A 19,446-nucleotide genomic window follows, 5' to 3' on the forward strand; every position below is an offset into this window, starting at 1 on the left:
ATTGAATTTATGATTAAGTGAGCGGTTTTTGTCCCACATTAAAATTATAAAACTGTCAATTTTACAAAATAATATCCAACTTGCAATAAAATATGATATAACAGATATTTACGTACATCTTCATCACGTCTAATCTAATAAACATATTTATGTCAGCATTTCATGATTTTTTTCGATTTTTTTTAATAATTTCCCTCAATTTATTTTAGTATCAAGAAGCATACATACTAATAAAACCATATCGACTCATCCACTAAACGTAAAAATAATGGTATGAATAATAATTCCAGGAGAAATACGATCAGCGCTGGCGCCAAGAAAACCAGAAAGGACAGCGAGCATGCGCGAACGGGAAACCCAATTAGAATTGCTCAAACGTAGATCACCCATAGATGATGACAAAGACGATATAGATGATGGACCACAAGAACTAGTGCAAGCCACAAACGAGCCAGTTATCAACAGCTACGACGACGTATACAACACCGGTAAATACGACGAGGAAAACTGCGACTCAGCTAAAAATAGTGACAGCGATTACGAATACGTGAACCACGCACGCTCTAGTTCACCCGAATGCGACTCCGCCATAAAGCCCAGAGAAGAACGCGCAGAACGCAAGACTGAAACCACCGAGTTCCCGAAATACAACTTCCGTTCATCCCTACCGTACTGTGGAAGCGAAACGGAGTCAGAAATATACTCCCCATACAGCTTCTATAGTTCGAACGATAACATGGACAATTCTAACAACGAAGATTACCAGTCGGACATGACGCCAAAGACCACGACGAACAAATTGCGTGTCAGGAAGGGAAGGAGCGTGGTCCACAAGAACTTGGAGGATAATTACGGGGCCGTGGTCATCGCGAATCACGAAGCGCTAGCGCAGGTCTTGGAACAGGTAATTTTCGTGTAATTCCTATAATTTTCTCCTAAACTCTCGTTTGATGCAATACTTGCGGTGTAAGTGAATAGAAATTGGATCGCCTTTAGATAGATAACTTACGTAAATGTGGTTTAATTTTGAGATCAATTTACTGTGAAAGTTCCCTTTCCGGTTTTAAAATATGATAAATCGAAGTAAAATATAATTGACACTTAAAAGATTTAATTAATAATCCTAAATAATTTAGTGATTTTACTCAAAGCTTTTTTGACGGGTCATTAGATAATTATCATAATGCCTATAATAAGATTAATTCCCCATTCCAGGTCCAACAAAGCGCAGCCATGCAACCCTCACTCCGCGGCTTGAAAGCATGCACCAATTTACGCTGGAACGACTTCACAATCCAGCAGAAGCACACGAAAGCCGGCAAGCGGTTCTTCTACCCAGCAGTCTGGAATTCCAACCAAGGGCCGGTGAATGTAACCCTAATGGTGCACAAGGAACACATGGGCTCGCAGATGGTCTGCCAGTCGGTGCAACCGCAGACGTTGAGTTTGAACGCTATAACCGAGTTCTGCGACTTGGTACCGTTGCAGCAGTTTGAAGAGGATGGGGAGGATCTGGTTCAAGGTATGTTTGACAGCAGAATGAATCTTTCTTTGTTTAGATTTTAAAGTTGTATCTCCCTATCAACTTTCTGTAGAAATTAAATGAATCTTTATTTTTTTTGAGAACTTGAATTAAAGTTTTCTCATATTATCTCAACACAGTAAATATTGCATTGCATTGCATTTTCCTCACATAATATACTAGCTATCCACCCGCGGCATCGCCCGCGCAGTCAAAGAAAAACCCGCATAGTTCCCGTTCCCGTGGGATTTCCGGGATAAAACCTATCCTATGTCCTTTCTCGGGTATCAAAATATCTCTATACCATATTTCATGAAAATTGGTTGAGTAGTTTAGGCGTGATTGAGTAACAGACAGACAGACAGAGTTACTTTCGCATTTATAATATTAGTATGGATTAAAACTTTATTTCTGCACCTTATTGTTATTGTGGAAATATCTAGTTGAATAAATAAATAGGTGTTTATTAAGCGTGAGTTTAGTCAGGATATGCGTTGCATAAAAGTAGATGCTTAAAATAGAAACTAGGGTGCATCCCTTCGGTGACATATAAAGGTATATTTATACCGAGATACGTATATTTATTTCTAGCTTAAAGGTTTATTAAAAATAGCTGCAGCGGCAAATAAATTTTACTCTAATAATTACATATAACGTGTTTATTTTTCATTCTTCCACTCTATGCATCTTGCAATATTAAACATATAATACTCTTTTTTTTATTTTGAAAACATTTTTTTATATGCAACGTATTTAAATAAAGCTACTCTCTCGATTTTTTTAATTACTAGATGCCCGTGTACCAAAGGTATTCAAACGAATAAGAGTGGTTTTTGAGGAAGGCTCCAGCGCTGGAAAACTCCAGTATAGTTTGATGCACAGTAAAATTATGTTAATAAATCAGTTAAATTAATATTTCATTCTTTATTTTTTTCAGCTACCATAGTAGTACTCGCGCACGCACACGCAGACACCATCCACACCTACGGCGAACATCTCCACACAGCCAACCTCACTACTAAAGAACATCAATTAGTTCAAACCGAACAAATCCACGAAGCAATCTTCTTGATGCTCCAAATTATAATAGGACTAAAGTGTCTCCAAGCTAGAGGCGTGGAAGAAGTACCAGAAACGTTAACATCGTTTATAATTTTCAAAGAAAATATGGGCAGTGCTAACACGTCGGCGTCTGAAGACAGACTGAACTCTCTGTCCGCTCCCAAGACCAATTGTTACGGCAGATTGTGTATTTTGCAAGGGTAGGTGTATTTTTTTTTACTGTAAAATGTATGTAATAAGTAATAATAAAAGTTCCGCTAAGCGCACAATTCTTGATGTTAAAATCTAACAACAAATAGGTAGTCTAAAGTATTTTTGCGTTGCCAATATACATAATTCAAATTGTAAAGCAATAAAACAATATAATATTTTCGCCGTATAATGTAGAATATGGCCGTATACGCCGTATTATGGACTTCTGCAAACAAAATAATTAGATACCTACTTTATGAACACTAATTCGGTTACTTATAAAAGTACAAAAAACTTGTCTTTTGTAATTTATGATATTGAGAAATAATATCTATTGTTTCTATTATTAATATCTATTATTCTCTTTCAGGCTAAGCGAGGACTGCAGCAAACAGGACGATGAAAACCTCTCTTCACTATGCAAATGTGCGATCAAAGCCCTAGAAATCCTGCTCCCTGGAGAGAAGTTATCACCACTCCTAAAAGAAGTATTACAAGAAGAACGCGCGATATCATTGAACCAAGCGAAATCGGTTCTAGAGTTTATGCTTTGGGGTCCGCTAGATGTCGTACAAGGAGTGCCTGTAGATGAAAGAGAACTATCGCTACAAAGGTGGCTGGATCTCGAAAGAGCCACAGTTTTACACGGTTTAGTGCGAACAAGAATACAACTGAATGTCTTCGAACAATTACATTTAATGTTCTTGGTCCGGTCCACCGCTAAGGCGATGTGTGACGCGTCTGTGTTGCTAGAAAAAGCGACTGTGTATTAATAGCTTTACTTTAAAAAGAGAAACGCATTTGTTTTTAAATAATGGCAACCCGTTTTTAAATACGAATGCGAAACCTCGTTAATTGTTAGTGTAAGATTATATATTTAGTTATTGGGCACTCGATCAACATTTTAGCAGTCCTTTTTATTTATTGGCAATCTTGTTTTTAAGTTTAGAAATATTGACGATCGCTACGCGTACTTAAAACTAACCTCTCATATCCATATTAAAAGACTATAAGATAAAATTAACATAGCTTTATATTGTTTAAAAACTGTGTAGCATTCGACGTCGAAAAAACGAAAATTTTACATTTACGAATACAGAGTATAAAATCTTGTAAGTATAGATAAAAAATAAGTCCATGAAATGTCAAAATTGTCTTGCCAAATCAGGACTAGCTATACCATAAAGTGCCAACGAATCTTGTACTGATACTCAACAATCGGTGCCTTGTATTATAATACACTAACATAATTGTAAATGCATGTATTTATATTACTTATATCTAGCGTACAAGCGACTCTATAGTTCAAATAATTTTCATACTTGTATTAATTTTTATCGAATAAAGATATACGTATAACTTATTTTTGGTTTTATTTGTAAAGCCTATCCCTTTAAAACATACCCCGACAACTCGATTTTAACAATAAAGAATCTGGTATGATAGACGAAACAAGATGATCCAGCTTTTCTCTAGGTAGGTACTTTAACTTTCTGTAACAATGAATTCATGCTAGAGCCTAGAATCTAGATCGATTTATCGCGAAATAATTCGCGCCGAAAACTGTCTACCTACCTACTACACGAAACGAAACACGAAAGTGATTGGAGCTATTTTAGAAATTCTTAATTACAATTACAAAACCACCTAATATCCTAAGATATCTTGCTACAATATTCAAAGTTAGCGGATATTCAATCACTTTAACATATTAAAAAAAAACTACAGAATCGATTAAAATTATACAAGCATTAGAAAGAAAGAAGAGAAAATATTCATAATTTTATTTCATTGTCGTTCAACTTCACTATCATGAATATAATAAAACTAAATAAAAAAATGAATATAATAACACTAAATAAAAGATTCAAAAGACATAAAAATCAATCACTTAATAGTTCATTACAAAGATTCGCGTAGGTACACAAATATGCACTAAAAATAATTTAGTCTAAAAAGTTACAAAAGAGGGGTCGAGTTAACCACAAGAAGGGTTGTAGAGTGCCCGACTTCGAGGTGACGCAATTACTTGCAGAACACGCCTCAATGGGCGGGATATCAGTCTGTGAATAAATCACTTGGAATATTTAGACTTTCGTCTCATCTGAACGCAAGCCACAGCAGACCAGCGTGGCGACTGGCTTCCCTCGAAGCTGCTGACCCCGATGTACTAGCTTTTACGATAATTATTGTATGAATTTGCAGAAAAAATTTCAACATCGCGATTTAGCAAAATAAAATGAGGGTAGACGAATACTGTATGTCGGTATTAGTTATCTGTGGTATTATGTAATTGCAGACTTTTTTAGTAATAATAATATTGAATGCTTATTAAATTCCTCTGTTTATTTTTATGTAATTATTAATAAATATTTTTTTATATAATATTATTTAACAAAATATTTTTGTTGACTCTTTAAAATAGTTCTATCTACAAGCCGTAAGATGGCGCTGTTATAAAAACGTTTTATTAATTTGGTTGCTATTCTTGGGCAAAGACCATCGAACAACTATTGAAGAACTATGTTTTCATTTGGATTACGGACGTTTCTATACACTACTACACTACTTGGTTATTATTTTTCTATCCATACAACTTTTGGATTATTATATATTATATATTTATTTTCAATTTAAGCTTGTACCTGGTTGTACTAATAAATAAACTGAGTAAAAATTGATTTAATTTTGTAGGTACTGTCTTATAAAATTTTATAATTATAATATTTTGATGAAATTATGTATGTCATAATATTACGAGTGTGAGCCCGTGTCCCAGCAGTGAGAAGTGGGAAGATAATATTATGTACATAGGTACATAAAATTAGGTATATTGTCTGATGATGAAGAAGATATTTCGTTGACTGAAAAAAATAAAACAAAAAACATAATTTCACAACAAATTTATTGTCTCAATCTTAAAGCGTGATACATAACAAGCGATAACAAATCAACACAATATTATAACTTTTTTTAAACTACTATAATACTATTGTCAAAATCACAAAATTTATTTTCTTACAAGTATTACAAAATGGCTGACGTTTCCGATTTTTTCGATATTTATTTGTATTTTTTATTGTATAATTCATAATGCATTATCAGTCGCCATTATTTTTAAAGGAACTGTTGGAACCATGGCACTGTTGGAATAAAAGTCGGTATTTAAATAATCTCCGAAAAACTTTATATCAACGCATCTAACTTAAAATATAAACAGAAAGACAGATAGATGGAATGTTGTACATAGATATTTTGTATTTTAAAAATAATCCACGGAATTGGAAAAAACGTTGACAATGTAAAGAAAATATAGCACATTTATTGTATTAAGTCATAAAAAGTAAGCAAAATAATATATTTACACGAAAGTCGAAAATAATATCAATACTAAAAAATAATACTACAAAGGCTACTTATGCCAAATAATATTTAAATTAATCAGATCAAAAAAAAAATGTACAATAAATGATTTTAATAACAAAATGCGATAAAATGCAGATGAATTAAACATAGACAAAAAATGCTTTAAAACAAAAAAAATACTTGCGCAAAAAACATTAAAGCTCCTACACATCTACATAATATAATTGCTTTTAAAATAATATAATTTAAAAACAAATCTATAACACAGTACAATATTTAAAACTAGCACATCAGATACTACCTAAAGAGCTTGAAAAAAAATACAGCTTTTTTCACTTTTACTTAAACATAAAACCGATTTTTCAATAACAAATATTTGGTGCATATGTCGTAGCCATATCGTAGAATTGCTCACTTCATGAATGTTCCATAATTTCTTAAAATGGTCGCATTTCATGAAATTATCGATCATTTCATGAACTGAGCAAATCTAGGATATGGTCACGACTCATACATGATCATTATAAAGAGACAGAGAAAGTCCAAAATTCTGAACTTTAAATTATTTAAAACGAAACGAATTATTCGAAACACAGTTTACCACTAGTTCGAAGGTCAGGGTCAGAACATAATGCTGTACCTGTCTTTGAAAAATAAATTTTTATTTGTTTTGTTTTTTTTTTAATTCACTATTATTTATTAATATGAGCTCCAGCTAGAATAGTTTAACTAATTTCAAACGGCCGCGGCAGTGTCATGAATCATACTTAACTAAATGAAAGTAATGTCTTTTAATATATTGCAAGCATTTCTCAATTCTAACAGAAACTTAATTCTATTTCTAAGCTTAACTAAGTAATACCTTCTCACTCTTACACATAATATATTCCCATATGAAGTGAGATAGACTGTGTCATATATTCTAATTTTTAATACATAATTAAATAAATATTGTCTGTATTTTTGTGTAATAAGTAGGCATTTTTGTGAAATAAGTAGGCAGAAATAAGTTGGTTTAAGTCATCGTGTCAATTCCGTCAATTTTATTAAATATTTAAGTACATAACAAATATGATAATATCATAATTGACGTTTATTTAGAGCTGCTATCACTATTCTTTTTTATCGAACTGGAAAGTAGAATATAATTTATATTTTAATATGAATTTAATGACATTGATATATATTTTGAATCTCTCGAAAACGCAAAAAATTGATTTTTTTTTGCGTTTTTCCTCCATATTTGCAACAACTTAAAATCGTTACGAACATAATCTACATCAATTGTTTTTTTCAACAATTTTGGTAAAAAATAAAAAAAATTTTTATATAAATAAAAAACCTAAAAAATCGATTTATTGCGTACTGATACTTAAAAATAATTTTTAATATCAATCAATCCCACACAGACCAGAGTTTCAAACCCATTTTTCCTTCTTAGTCAATTTTTTTTTTAATAAATTACAGTCCCTTGTTGAAATAAACATATTTAGGCGGTTTTCCATCTGTGTTCTTCAATATTTCTTCGTATCTGTCTTGTTCGAACCTCTTAATTGTGTCAATGGATAATTTGCTGTAAATTAAAGGAATTATTATAGAAGTATAATAAATGCATATAATCTATACTAATATTATAAAACTGAAGAGTTTGTTTGTTTATTTGAACGCGCTAATCTCGGGAACTACTGGTCCGATTTGAAAAATTCTTTCGGTGTTAGATAGCCCATTTATCGAGGAAGGTTATAGGCTATATATAATCACGCTACGAGCAACAGGAGTGGAGCCACGCGGGTGAAACCGCGCGGAGCAGCTAGTAATTTATAAGAAACAGAAAAAATATACATACCATCTCTGAGGGAATAAAGCGCACGCGGTAGGCACCATGAATGTTAAGCTGAAATAAAAAAAAAAATGTGTTATGATTTTATTTCGCATAATATGTATTTGATAAGCTCAATTTTTTATATTATCAACAGTAAGTGACAATTGAGTGTGTAATATACCTTTTTTTTTAAGTGGAATCTACCTGTGATTTACATATCTACCTAAAAAAATTTTATACCATTCCAAGCTAGACTGACTTACTACTAAAAATGTATAAAATGGCTGTCCCGGCAAACGTTGTTCTGCCTTACTCAATTACCACTAAGCAGTATAAAAAATAGTTGTTGACTGATTATTATTATCAGATCCACCCAATAGGCACACAAAATATCACGAGATTCGGTCCATTTGTTTCGGAGGAATATGGTAACTAATATTGAGACAATTTTATATAAATAGAGATAGAGATTATAATTAAAATTAAATAATAAATGTTACTTACAAAAGTCCAACAATGCCGGTCTGTATCCCAATATGTGCCCATTTAATTCTCTGCATCCACGCTTTAGGCTCCAATCTTTCCATAATAACAGGTAAGAGTAACATACCGGGCGCGCACATTACTATCCTGAAAATTATATTATTTATTTATTTTTTTTTTTTTTATTGACTATTAATTAATGTTGTAAACAAAAAAAAATAAAAGAATGTATGGTTGTATGTTTATTTACTCTTTCAATCGGAAACTTTTTATTAAATTAAGGACTTGATTTTGATGTAATTTAATCTAGAATCGTCGAAAAATGATTAGCTGGTTTGGAATTACACAAAAATACACAAAATTTAAATTAGAAAGAATACCTATATTCTTAGAACTCCATGTTGTAGAACAATAAAATGGAAAAGGAATCTAATATCTAATATAATATATTATAAAGGCGAAAGTTTGTAAGTATGGATGTATGGATGTTTGTTACTCTTTCACGTAAAAACTACTGAACCGATTTCAATGAAATTTAGCACACATATAGAGGGTAACTTGGATTAACACATAGGATAGTTTTTATCCCGGAAATCCCACGGGAACGGGAACTATGCGGGTTTTCCTTTGCAAACGCGGGCGAAGCCGCGGGCTGAAATCTAGTAGAAAATAAAGCAAATTAATTAAACATTTATAGTTACCTAGAAGTAACAACTTGTGAAATTCCTTTAACAGGGGCCAATTGTGATTTTCCAATAATCTTTCCATTTTCATCTGTTACATCAAGACCTAGAATAAAAAATTATCATATTATGTTTATGAGAATAAAATTTTCAATTCAAGTGATATCTATAAAAATTTTGATTTACCTCTAACATTTTACTAATTATACCTGTTTGTAAATATTAGTTAAGTACTGAAAAAAAATATTTCTTAAATAAAAGTAAGTAGCCAAAAAATATCGATAACTTACAGAAACAGACAGACATTTTTTTATATTTTGATACATACCTAATAATATTTCATTCTGCCTCATCAATGGAATGTTGACCCAGTTGGCCGACGCTACCGCTACAAAAGGTACAAATCTCTGAAAAAAAAAATTATGTATTTGTTAATTAAATCTATTAAAATAAAAAATAACATCTGGCTAAAATCAGATTACGACGAATATATCGCCACTAAAAAACTTATCACTGTAGGTATATTTTTAATATATCGTATTTTTTTCAATGATTTGCCAAATATAGATATTACTTCATACAAACAGACTCGCAATCTGAGGACTTAAATTCCTTTTAACATTTATATAGAAAATACTAGAATAACATCCTCACATCAGCAAAAACAAAATTAAACGTACAACATGTCGTCCAAGAATAATGTAGCTTTCTGCTTGTATAAATTTTTTTTTATACCTTCGTAGAAATGGTCAAATACTTTTCAGCAATATAATTTAACTTGATATGAATCTTATAAAGAAAAGTAGTATATTAGATGAATTTCTAAAAAAAATTCTAACCATAAATACGAAAAAGAGCTATATACCTATAATTTCAAAATGTTCGACACCCGAAAAAATATCTAACTATGCTTTTTTTATTGCTATTGAATTTTTTTTATAACAATAAAAATTGCCATAACACAAAAAAAACAATACAAAACAACACAAAATAATATGTAAATTTTAAAAATATTCGAATTTTGAAAAAAATTGTCTATGCTTAATTTCTGTTATTTTTTTTTAACTTACCGCCAAAATGGGATTGGTCGCGCGTTTCTGTATAACGAATTTGAACGTTAGCGCCGTAGCCATGGCCGCGGATGTCGCTGACACATACGCCACGCCCATTTGCTTAGTTGTTAATGGCGAATTAGCGTTACGGTTCGTATAATTAACCAAAGCATTGAATGATTGGTTGACCCACTGCCAGAATACTACCGCTGTGGCTGTTCTGAAATTATTTTGAGATTTTTTTTAAGTGCTTAGGTACTAGGTAGAAATAAATATAAGGTATCTTTTTTTTATTAAACACAGTACAGTACCACCTAATTGTAGCTCGAAGGTTAGGTTAGGTTAGGTTATATTCAGAATAAACGAATTTGAATTTAAATTGAATTTTATTTCACAAAAATTATTTAAATTTACCTATATTTACTACTCGTAATTGAACTCGAATCGAACGTAATCGAACACACACACCACCATATCCTCAGTGGTGTAGAAAAAAAGCTTTATCTGCAAGGTCCAAAAGGTACCTTCACCTACTTGTACTTAATTAATTAAAAATAGATATGTCACACAGACCGGAACCTTTTCAAATAGAAAGCTTGTTAAATGTATTTTTAGACGTGGTTCTGACCTATTGCCCCTTTTTCGAATTTTCTCCACAAATCTTTGTCCTTGAACAAAGCCGTTAAATAATACTGAATTGGTCGAGCCAATCTCGAGTTTTACGCTTATCAACACACGGCGATTCATTTTACCACGCTTTTATCAAATTCACCTATATGTTTGTATGTCTTTACATGTGATTTTGACCCACTTTACATGGACAGATTTGATTCAAACGATGTGACAACATAAAAATGTTTAATGCTCTTTTAATTTTACTTGTTATTATTTTATAAATTACCTGTACCACTGCAACATAGCGCCTGTAACGAGACATCCTCCAGGCATTTGGAATGACATTCTTCCGAAGACATTTTGTAGTTCACCGCTGTCTGGATGAAATGCCGATTCGTATAACTGTTTCGCTCTCACCACTTGGTCTATTGTTGTTCCGGAGGGCTCTTTTCCTTCCCTGAAAGGTGTATTTTATTAAATTTGTATAATGACAAATTCGTGTATTAGTTGGTCAATCTTACTATTCTATAAATCACTCAACTAGCGTTGTCCCGCGGTTTTACCCGCATTGCTCCGCTCTTGTTGGTCTTAGCGTGATGATATAATTATAGCCTATAGCCTTCCTCAATAAATGACTGAAATGGCTATCTAACACCGAATGAATTTTTCAAATCGGACCAGTAGTATCTGAGATAAGCGCGATCAAACAAACAACAAAATCTTCAGCTTTATAATATACATAATATAAGGATAGATCATAGATATTTCCGTATTTATGAGCTTTGAACTATGGCATAGTTGTTTATTGAGAATATGAATATTAATGAACAATCAATCAGATCTACTGTAAAAATTTCCAGCAATTACTATTAATAAATGCACAGTCTCAATCTGTTTATACTAGAATTTTTAAGAACATCCTACAAATATTATAAATGTGAAAGTTTGTGAGGATGGATGTTTGTTAGGTACTCTTTCACGCGAATACTACTGAACCAATTACAATGAAATTTGGTATGTAGGTAGCTGAAGACCCATTATAGGACATAGGCTACTTTTTATCATAGAAATCCCACAGATACGGAAACTATATGGGTTTTTCTTTGAAGACGCGGGCAAAGCCGTGGACGGAAATTTGGTAAATAATAATTTTAGCTACCCACAATGGAAAAGCTGAAAAATAATTAAACTATAATATAATTACTTATATAAAACATCTGGTAAAGTTGTATAGGACCGTCAATAGCAATATTAGGTCTACATCCTACTAATTACTATTATATTGTTTTTAAAATTTAAAACTACTTACTTATAATTAACATAGAGCTCTTTAGCCTGGTACAATTCCTTCTCCGGAACAAGAGAGAGGAGAGGATTCGAGATGAAGGCAAAATGCCGAAATCTGCCCACAAACGTGCTTTGGTCCCATAGAGGCTGGGTGATGTCAATTCTTTTTTCTGCAGCCATTTTCTGAAATATAAACAAAGATATTTAACTTACAAAACACAGATGGATATTAGATAATACTAGCTTACCACCCGCGGCTTCGCCTGCTTTGTCTAAAACCTAATAAATTATATACTAAAACATTCCTCTTGATCACTCTATTAAAAAAAACCGCATCAAAATCCGTTGCGTAGTTTTAAAGATTTATATATTATACTAGGTAGGTAAATTATTATTTATCAAGTTTTAGACAAAGTGGGCGAAACGGGGGCGGAAAGCTAGTAATGTATATTATTTCTCTTCACATCAGTGCAGATTTGTTGTACCTATATGTTTATTTTTTAGTGTTTTACTTTACTTTTAACTTTTAAGAACGTACAACCTCTGATTAACCAATTTATAGTAATTAAACTATCGATAAGAAAAATAACTTTACGAGAAAAAATTATAGGTTTTCTTAATAAGTAACTATTAATTATCATCCATAAATCCTATTAAATAGTGATCTCAAAGTTATAACACTATTTTCTCTACAGTTTACAGTTTACACATAAAGCTTCATTTGCACATAAACAGATTTATAGCCAGTTATTGAAGTTTGTGTTCATATATTTAACTAGTTTTCCACCCGTGGCATTGCCTGCTTTGTCTAAATTTTAACAAATTTAATTATAACTACTCTCAAGAACTACTCTATCCAATAAAAAAACCGCATCAAAATCCGTTGCATAGTTTAAAAGATCTAAGCATACATAGGACACACAAACAGCGATATATCTGTTTTATACTAGCTATGTTTTGAAAAAAAAACTCGCATAGTCCCCGTTCCCGTGGGATTTCCGGGATGAAACCTATCCTATGTGTTTATCCAAGTTACCCTCTATATGTGTGCTAAAATTCATTGTAATCGGTTCAGTAGTATTTGCGTGAAAGACTAACAAACACACACACCCACACATCCTCACAAACATTCGCATTTATAATATTAGTAGGATAGTGTTTATTAGTTTATGTACATGATAAACATGCACATACTCGTGTTGATCATAATCTTATTCTCTGATTATAGAGTGCAATATTTTATTGACATTTCCTAGTATATTATTGCAATAAATTATATAATCTGGTTATTATGTAATTTATGAAACAATTGTATAGGAGAAACTATCTAATATGATAAATTTCATTTTCTGTTCAGAAAATACATTAATTATGAGGAAAATCAATTGTTTATAGGAAAAATTGCATTTATATATAACTAGCTAACGTTGCTCCTCTTGATGCTCTTAGCATGATGATATATGGGCTATCTAACACCGAAAGAATTTTACAAATCGGACCAGTAGTTCCTGAGATTAGTGCGTTCAAACAAACAAACTCTTCAGCTTTATAATATTACTATAGATCACAAAATCACTTTTAAACTTTCCAGTGTCTCACAAATTGCTAGGTATTTAAAATTTATTTATAACTAGAAAAATTTTATGAATTGTAGCATAATTATAATCAATTATTGTTGTTTATTCATTGTGCTACTGCAATTTTTTAAATGATGTTCAGATCATATATCAGATACATTTGAATAATACTGTTTCTTGTTGCTGCTGCATATCAAATTACAGTAGTTAATATAGATATAATGAGGAAGTGTGTCAAAAAAAGACAGCATAATAACAAGTAATGTGGATAGTTTCAATAAGAATATACCCAACATTCTACATCATGAGATACTTTTGCATAGATTTTTGTAGTAAACTAGTGGGTGATACATAATTTTGTCCCTTTAACAATTTACCTCTGTAAGTATTGGAAATAAGTATTTTACAATATTTTTTTAAATAGTAAATAATATTTTTCAACTACCCACTGTTTTAACAATCACCTAAGTGAGAGTAAGACAATATTCCAAAGAATAATCTTGCAGTTAAATAAGAGGCACAAAATTTCACTCTAGAAGGTAACTAAATGTCCGGCACACTATACTGATATGCTTACATCGTTCGAGTCAAGTAATATCCACGCTATCCTCGTCTCTGAATCCTGGTTCAAGCCTTGCCTATCCTCTTCCTCATATTCTCTACCTGGCTATCGACTTATTCGCAACGACCGTACCGGTAAAACTGGTGGTGGCGTTGCGATATATCTCCGATCTCACATTCCCTTTTCTGTTGTTAGCCAGTCATCCCAACCTCCTCCTATCGATGCTGCAGAACATCTTCTCCTTGAAGTTATCCTATCCCACTCCAAAATACTCCTTGGCGTTTTCTATAGCCCTTCCTTGTTGATTGACTATTTTTCCTCTTTAGACGCCACTTTTGACAAATACATACCCTTATATGATAAATGTATATTCATGGGAGACCTAAACACATGTCTCCTTAAAAAAGACAGTCGTTCTAAGAAATTGCTGACTGTAGTTGACATGCATAACCTTAGTCTGCTTCCACTCAATTCCACTCACCACCTCCCGAACTGTGCCCCTTCTCTCCTCGACCTTATCATTACATCCTCTCCCGATCTGGTGTGCAAACACGGACAACTCCCTGCTGACATGTTCTCCCACCACGATCTCCTATACCTTTCCTATAATATCCGTCCACCTAAAGATAAACCTAAAACCATCCTACGCCGTAACTTTAATGCTATAGATTATAATGCGCTCCAAAACGATGCCTCTAAGATTGATTGGTCTCCTCTCCTAACATCAACTTCTCTAGACGAAAAGGTCTCATACTTTAACACCTGCCTAACAAATCTATACGACGTGCATGCACCGTTTAGGAGGATAAGAGTGAAGCATCTACCTGCACCCTGGCTAACAGAAGAATTGAAAAGTTTGGTGAAGGCCAAGGATCGTGCTAAGGCCAGGTTTAAGCGTGCGAAATCTGATGTAAGCCGAGAAAAATATCACAAGTTAAGGAATCGTTGTAATACATGTTGTAGAGACGCACAAAGACGCTATTTCCATGCTTCTGTGGAGAATGGTGATCCCCCTGTCATATGGAAATTTTTAAAAACTTTAGGCATTGGTAAACAACGCAATGTGTCTAATACTGCGAACATAAATCTTGAACTACTGAATCAGCATTTTTCTAATCCTCATTTTGTATTTAGTAATATAGAGAAACAAATGACATTAAAATCGGTTTCCCAAACACCAGCACTGGATTTTCCACCCTTTATGTTTAGGCAGTTTACTGAGAGTGATGTCAGACGCAGCATATTGTCCATTGCGTCGAATGCAGTTGGTTGTGACGGTATTGGTCGTAAAATGATTATTCCTATCCTTGACCTCATAATTCCTATTTTAACAAACATCCTTAACTGTTCATTATCCTCAAGTACATTCCCTCAGTCCTGGAAAGACTCCCACCTTATACCTTTGCCTAAGAAAATTAATCCTTCTTCCTATTCTGATTATCGTCCAATATCTATCCTGACCTTTCTCTCAAAAATCCTCGAAAGATTAGTGCACGAACAATTGCAAAGATTTCTAAACCTGCACAATCTTTTAAATCCTTTCCAATCCGGTTTCCGATCCGGTCATAGTACGACCACTGCACTAGTCAAGATCACCGACGACATTCGTTATGGAATGGATAATAAAAAGCTCACTGTCTTAACATTACTAGATTTTAGTAATGCTTTTAACACAGTAGACCACGATGTACTCCTAAGTCTTATGCGTTGTCTCAACTTATCGTCTCCTGTAGTTGACTGGTTCTCCAGTTATTTACACGGGCGACGTCAGCGAATTTGCATTGATGAAGTTGTTTCATCGTGGTGTGACGTCAGTGCTGGTGTTCCACAAGGCGGGGTTTTGTCCCCCTTACTATTTTCCATATTCATTAACACAATCTCAAGTAAACTATCATGCGACTACCACATGTATGCCGACGATCTGCAAATCTACACCCAATCAACCCTTGACGATTTACACCAAGCCATCGAATTAACTAACAAGGATTTGCATAACATTGTAACTTGGAGTGCGGCTTATGGCCTACAAGTAAATCCGTTAAAAACTCAGGTTATAATAATTGGCAGTCCTTCTCTAATTGCAAGGGTGAATTGGGTGAACCTCCCACCTATTACAGTTAACGGCACTTCAGTTCCTTATAGCGAAACTGTCAGGAATCTGGGGGTATACTTCGACAACACTCTTTCCTGGAAACATCATATCAGAGAGGTAAGTAAGAAGGTTTATGCAACTGTGGCGTCTTTACGACGCTTACAAAATTTCCTTCCTCTCCCGACCAAAATTTTATTAGCACAATCCCTCCTTTTGCCTATACTTGACTACGCCGATGTGAGTTTTGTCAATCTCTCCGTAGACCAGTTAAACAAGCTTGAACGTTTACAAAATCTCTGTATACGATTCATATTTGGTCTACGGAAATATGACCATGTATCTGAGTTTCGGTCTCAACTCAAATGGCTACCGATCCGATTTCGCCGGGATGCTCATGTGCTACATCTTCTTTATCAGGTACTGTTTTTTCCAAAAATGCCGAAATATCTCAAAGAAAAATTTGTGTTTAGGGGTAACAATGCTGAACCTGTTCGGTCGACTGAAATGCTCCGATTAATAATGCCAGAACACAACACCAACTTCTATGACACTTCATTTACCGTGCAGGCAATCAAATTGTGGAATGCTTTGCCTCTTCATATAAAGAATGCACAATCCTTATCGAGTTTTAAAGCATTGGTGCGTGATTATCATTTCTCTCGCTGTACTTAATATAAATTATTTATATTATATGTATTCGAATATTATACTATTATTACGTAACATATTCTTATTTGATTGTGAATATATTATATTATTGTATCTATTATATATTATATGGATATATCTTTACGCAGGTAATTTATTTAGTCTTTATTTATTTATTTTATAAATATATATTTATGCTCTACCCTTCACCTTTCCTCTAATTTAATTTCTCCTCGTACGTCCGGTTGTCTGGAAGAAATCGCTGCATAGCGATAAGACCGCCAATTGTTGTAATGTATCCTTAGATTAAGTCTTTTTGTAATGATTCTAAGAGCAATAAAGTATTAATAAATAAATAAATAAATAAATGTGGTTGGAGTGTAGCCTTGGGGGCGCTATGGAAAAAAGACTTAGACGAAATTTTGAAATTTTTTTTTAGTCAGTATAACATCTATTTGTTATGGTTTTATCGACAAGAATAGCCTAAAATAAACTCTTTATATTCTTTGTATTTTTTCTCTAAGGTTGATAGTTTTCGAGATAATCGAGTTATAATATACTCATTTACAATGGGATCTGGACTTAGTCGAAATTTTGAAATTTTTTTTATTCATTATAACAAGATAACACCTATTTTTTATGGTTCGAGATAATCGAGTGCCAGAAAACACTCGCTTGATTATTTCGAAAACTATCAACCTTAGAGAAAAAACACAAAGAATAAAAAGGGTTTATTTGAGGCTATTCTTGCCAATAAAACCATAAAAAATAGGTATTATAAAGACTAAAAAAAAAATTCAAAATTTCGTCTAAGTCCAGATCCCATTGTAAATGAGTATATTATAACTCGATTATCTCGAAAACTATCAACCTTAGAGAAAAAATACAAAGAATAAAAAGGGTTTATTTTAGGCTATTCTTGCCGATAAAACCATAAAAAATAGATATTATTTAACTTTTACATAGCGCCCCCAAGGGTACACCCTGACCGAAAAATTATTTTTTAACAACACCGTAGTACATATCTATTATTATATTTGTCTCGTGCTAACACCTGAATGCTCGACCTTGGATTTGTTTTAACATCCATTTAAATTAATACCGCAAAACTTGAGCGAAACCAGCTTGAAAATTATATAAGCAGTTCTGAATGGTTCGTTTAAAAATTGTTTTATTAGTATAAATTATTATGTACTTACTAGAAATGTTCAATATTATATTTTAATCCCACGAAAAGTACAACAAAGTTATGTATGTATATTATTCTTAATTTAAATTTAATAACACTTTATGCCGATTGCCGACTGCCAAATGCCAAATGCGGCGACGGGCGACAAGTAATCGTAATCGACTTGCGATTTGTTGCGATTTGTGAATTTGCAAGTGCGATTGCCGAATGCGGCGACTATTGGTCTATTGACAAATGACAATGACATTGACAGCACTCTACATTTCAGTCAATTCAGTTGACGCCTGTGGTTGACGCATCTCTTGATTAAAGCACCAATGCAAACTGAGCACCCCATCAATGGAATTTTGGGTCGAAAATGACCTTGATCGATAGGTCTCCGTTAAGTCCTTTAAGGTCCCACAATTTTTTCGTCAGGTCCCCTTTAATTTTTTTAAGCTTTTGCATAGCTTCTATCGCGGGCCTTGAGCGCGGGGACCGAATCCAGAAATTCCGTAACGAAAAACCTCACGCTCCCCACTCCGACGGGCGGAGGTGTGGCTTGAAGGCATAGCATGCAATAGCTTTACCGCGGCAGTCCTCGAGTGCTACACGTATTTTTTAAACATTTTTTTTTAAATTTTGGGTATACAAAAAATACACTTTAGCACCCCATCCATAGAATTTTGATAAATGAATAAATGACCTACCTTCGCACGTCCTACGCACGTTATTTGCGCGTAACTAAATCTGTATTTTATAGTAGGACGCGTGAGAGATCGATAGGTCTCCGTTAGGTCCTTTAAGGTCCCACAATTTTTTCGTTACACGGACCTAACGGTAAAGAAAAGATTTTGATAAAATTCGCCAATTTTGCTATGGATGAGGTGCTAAAGTGTAATTTTTTTATACCCAAAATTAAAAAAAAATATTTATAAAAAAAACTAAAGGGGACCTAACTTAGAGTATATATATTACAATAGTATAGAGCGAGTGTATTGCACAAATTGCATAGTGCGCATCGTAGGCAGATGAGCTATAGATACTATATAGGTGTGTGTTGCAAATAGGGATGGGTAGGTATCAATTGCGTGTTGAACTATCGATAAGTTATGTAAATAAATATGTATCATAAGTAAATTTTATGTTCAATAATTTATTAAAGGAAAAATATATGAATTAAGTATAAATATATGAAATTTTAAATTTGTTTACCAACTGAATAAAGTTTGTTTATTCCATTTGAATATTAAATATTATATAAGAAATTTTCTTGTATTAATTATAAGTACTTTAAAAATTTGTTTAATTGGAA

The 19,446-nt window shown here is 33.0% G+C and overlaps 2 protein-coding genes across 6 annotated transcripts in view; one reads left to right on the forward strand and one right to left on the reverse strand.

Annotated features, from left to right (window-relative positions):
• LOC123696611 overlaps positions 1 to 4,139 on the forward strand; it is a 77,762-nt gene extending 73,623 nt beyond the window's left edge. For all 5 annotated transcript variants that reach the window (XM_045642915.1, XM_045642916.1, XM_045642918.1 and 2 more), the window contains exons 3-6: positions 291 to 904; positions 1,216 to 1,522; positions 2,460 to 2,784; positions 3,147 to 4,139. In XM_045642915.1, coding sequence (XP_045498871.1) covers positions 291 to 904; positions 1,216 to 1,522; positions 2,460 to 2,784; positions 3,147 to 3,549 — 1,649 coding nt within the window. In that variant the 3' untranslated portion in view covers positions 3,550 to 4,139. The remainder of the gene's footprint in view (positions 1 to 290; positions 905 to 1,215; positions 1,523 to 2,459; positions 2,785 to 3,146) is intronic.
• Positions 4,140 to 7,557: 3,418 nt separating this feature from the next.
• LOC123696906 (sideroflexin-2) lies at positions 7,558 to 18,349 on the reverse strand. Its single transcript, XM_045643295.1, has 9 exons — positions 18,163 to 18,349; positions 12,107 to 12,267; positions 11,084 to 11,254; positions 10,201 to 10,402; positions 9,459 to 9,537; positions 9,149 to 9,236; positions 8,469 to 8,594; positions 7,989 to 8,036; positions 7,558 to 7,715 (listed from the first exon to the last, which is right to left on the reverse strand). Exons 2-9 carry the CDS (start codon positions 12,262 to 12,264, stop codon positions 7,604 to 7,606), a joined length of 984 nt encoding a protein of 327 aa, XP_045499251.1. The 5' UTR covers positions 12,265 to 12,267; positions 18,163 to 18,349; the 3' UTR covers positions 7,558 to 7,603.
• Positions 18,350 to 19,446: the final 1,097 nt, after the last annotated feature.

This window comes from Colias croceus, chromosome 13 (genome assembly GCF_905220415.1).
Source record: "Colias croceus chromosome 13, ilColCroc2.1".
Taxonomy (NCBI): Eukaryota; Metazoa; Arthropoda; class Insecta; order Lepidoptera; family Pieridae; genus Colias; species Colias croceus.

Excerpts from the sequence above, each read along its gene's own strand:
- LOC123696906 (XM_045643295.1), bottom strand. The coding sequence starts at position 12,264 with ATGGCTGCAGAAAAAAGAATTGACATCACCCAGCCTCTATGGGACCAA. Across the intron at positions 9,538-10,200 it reads CGACCAATCCCATTTTGGCG|AGATTTGTACCTTTTGTAGC; the intron begins GTAAGTTAAAAA and ends TTTTTTTTTCAG. Across the intron at positions 8,595-9,148 it reads TCACAAGTTGTTACTTCTAG|GATAGTAATGTGCGCGCCCG; the intron begins GTAACTATAAAT and ends TATAATTTTCAG.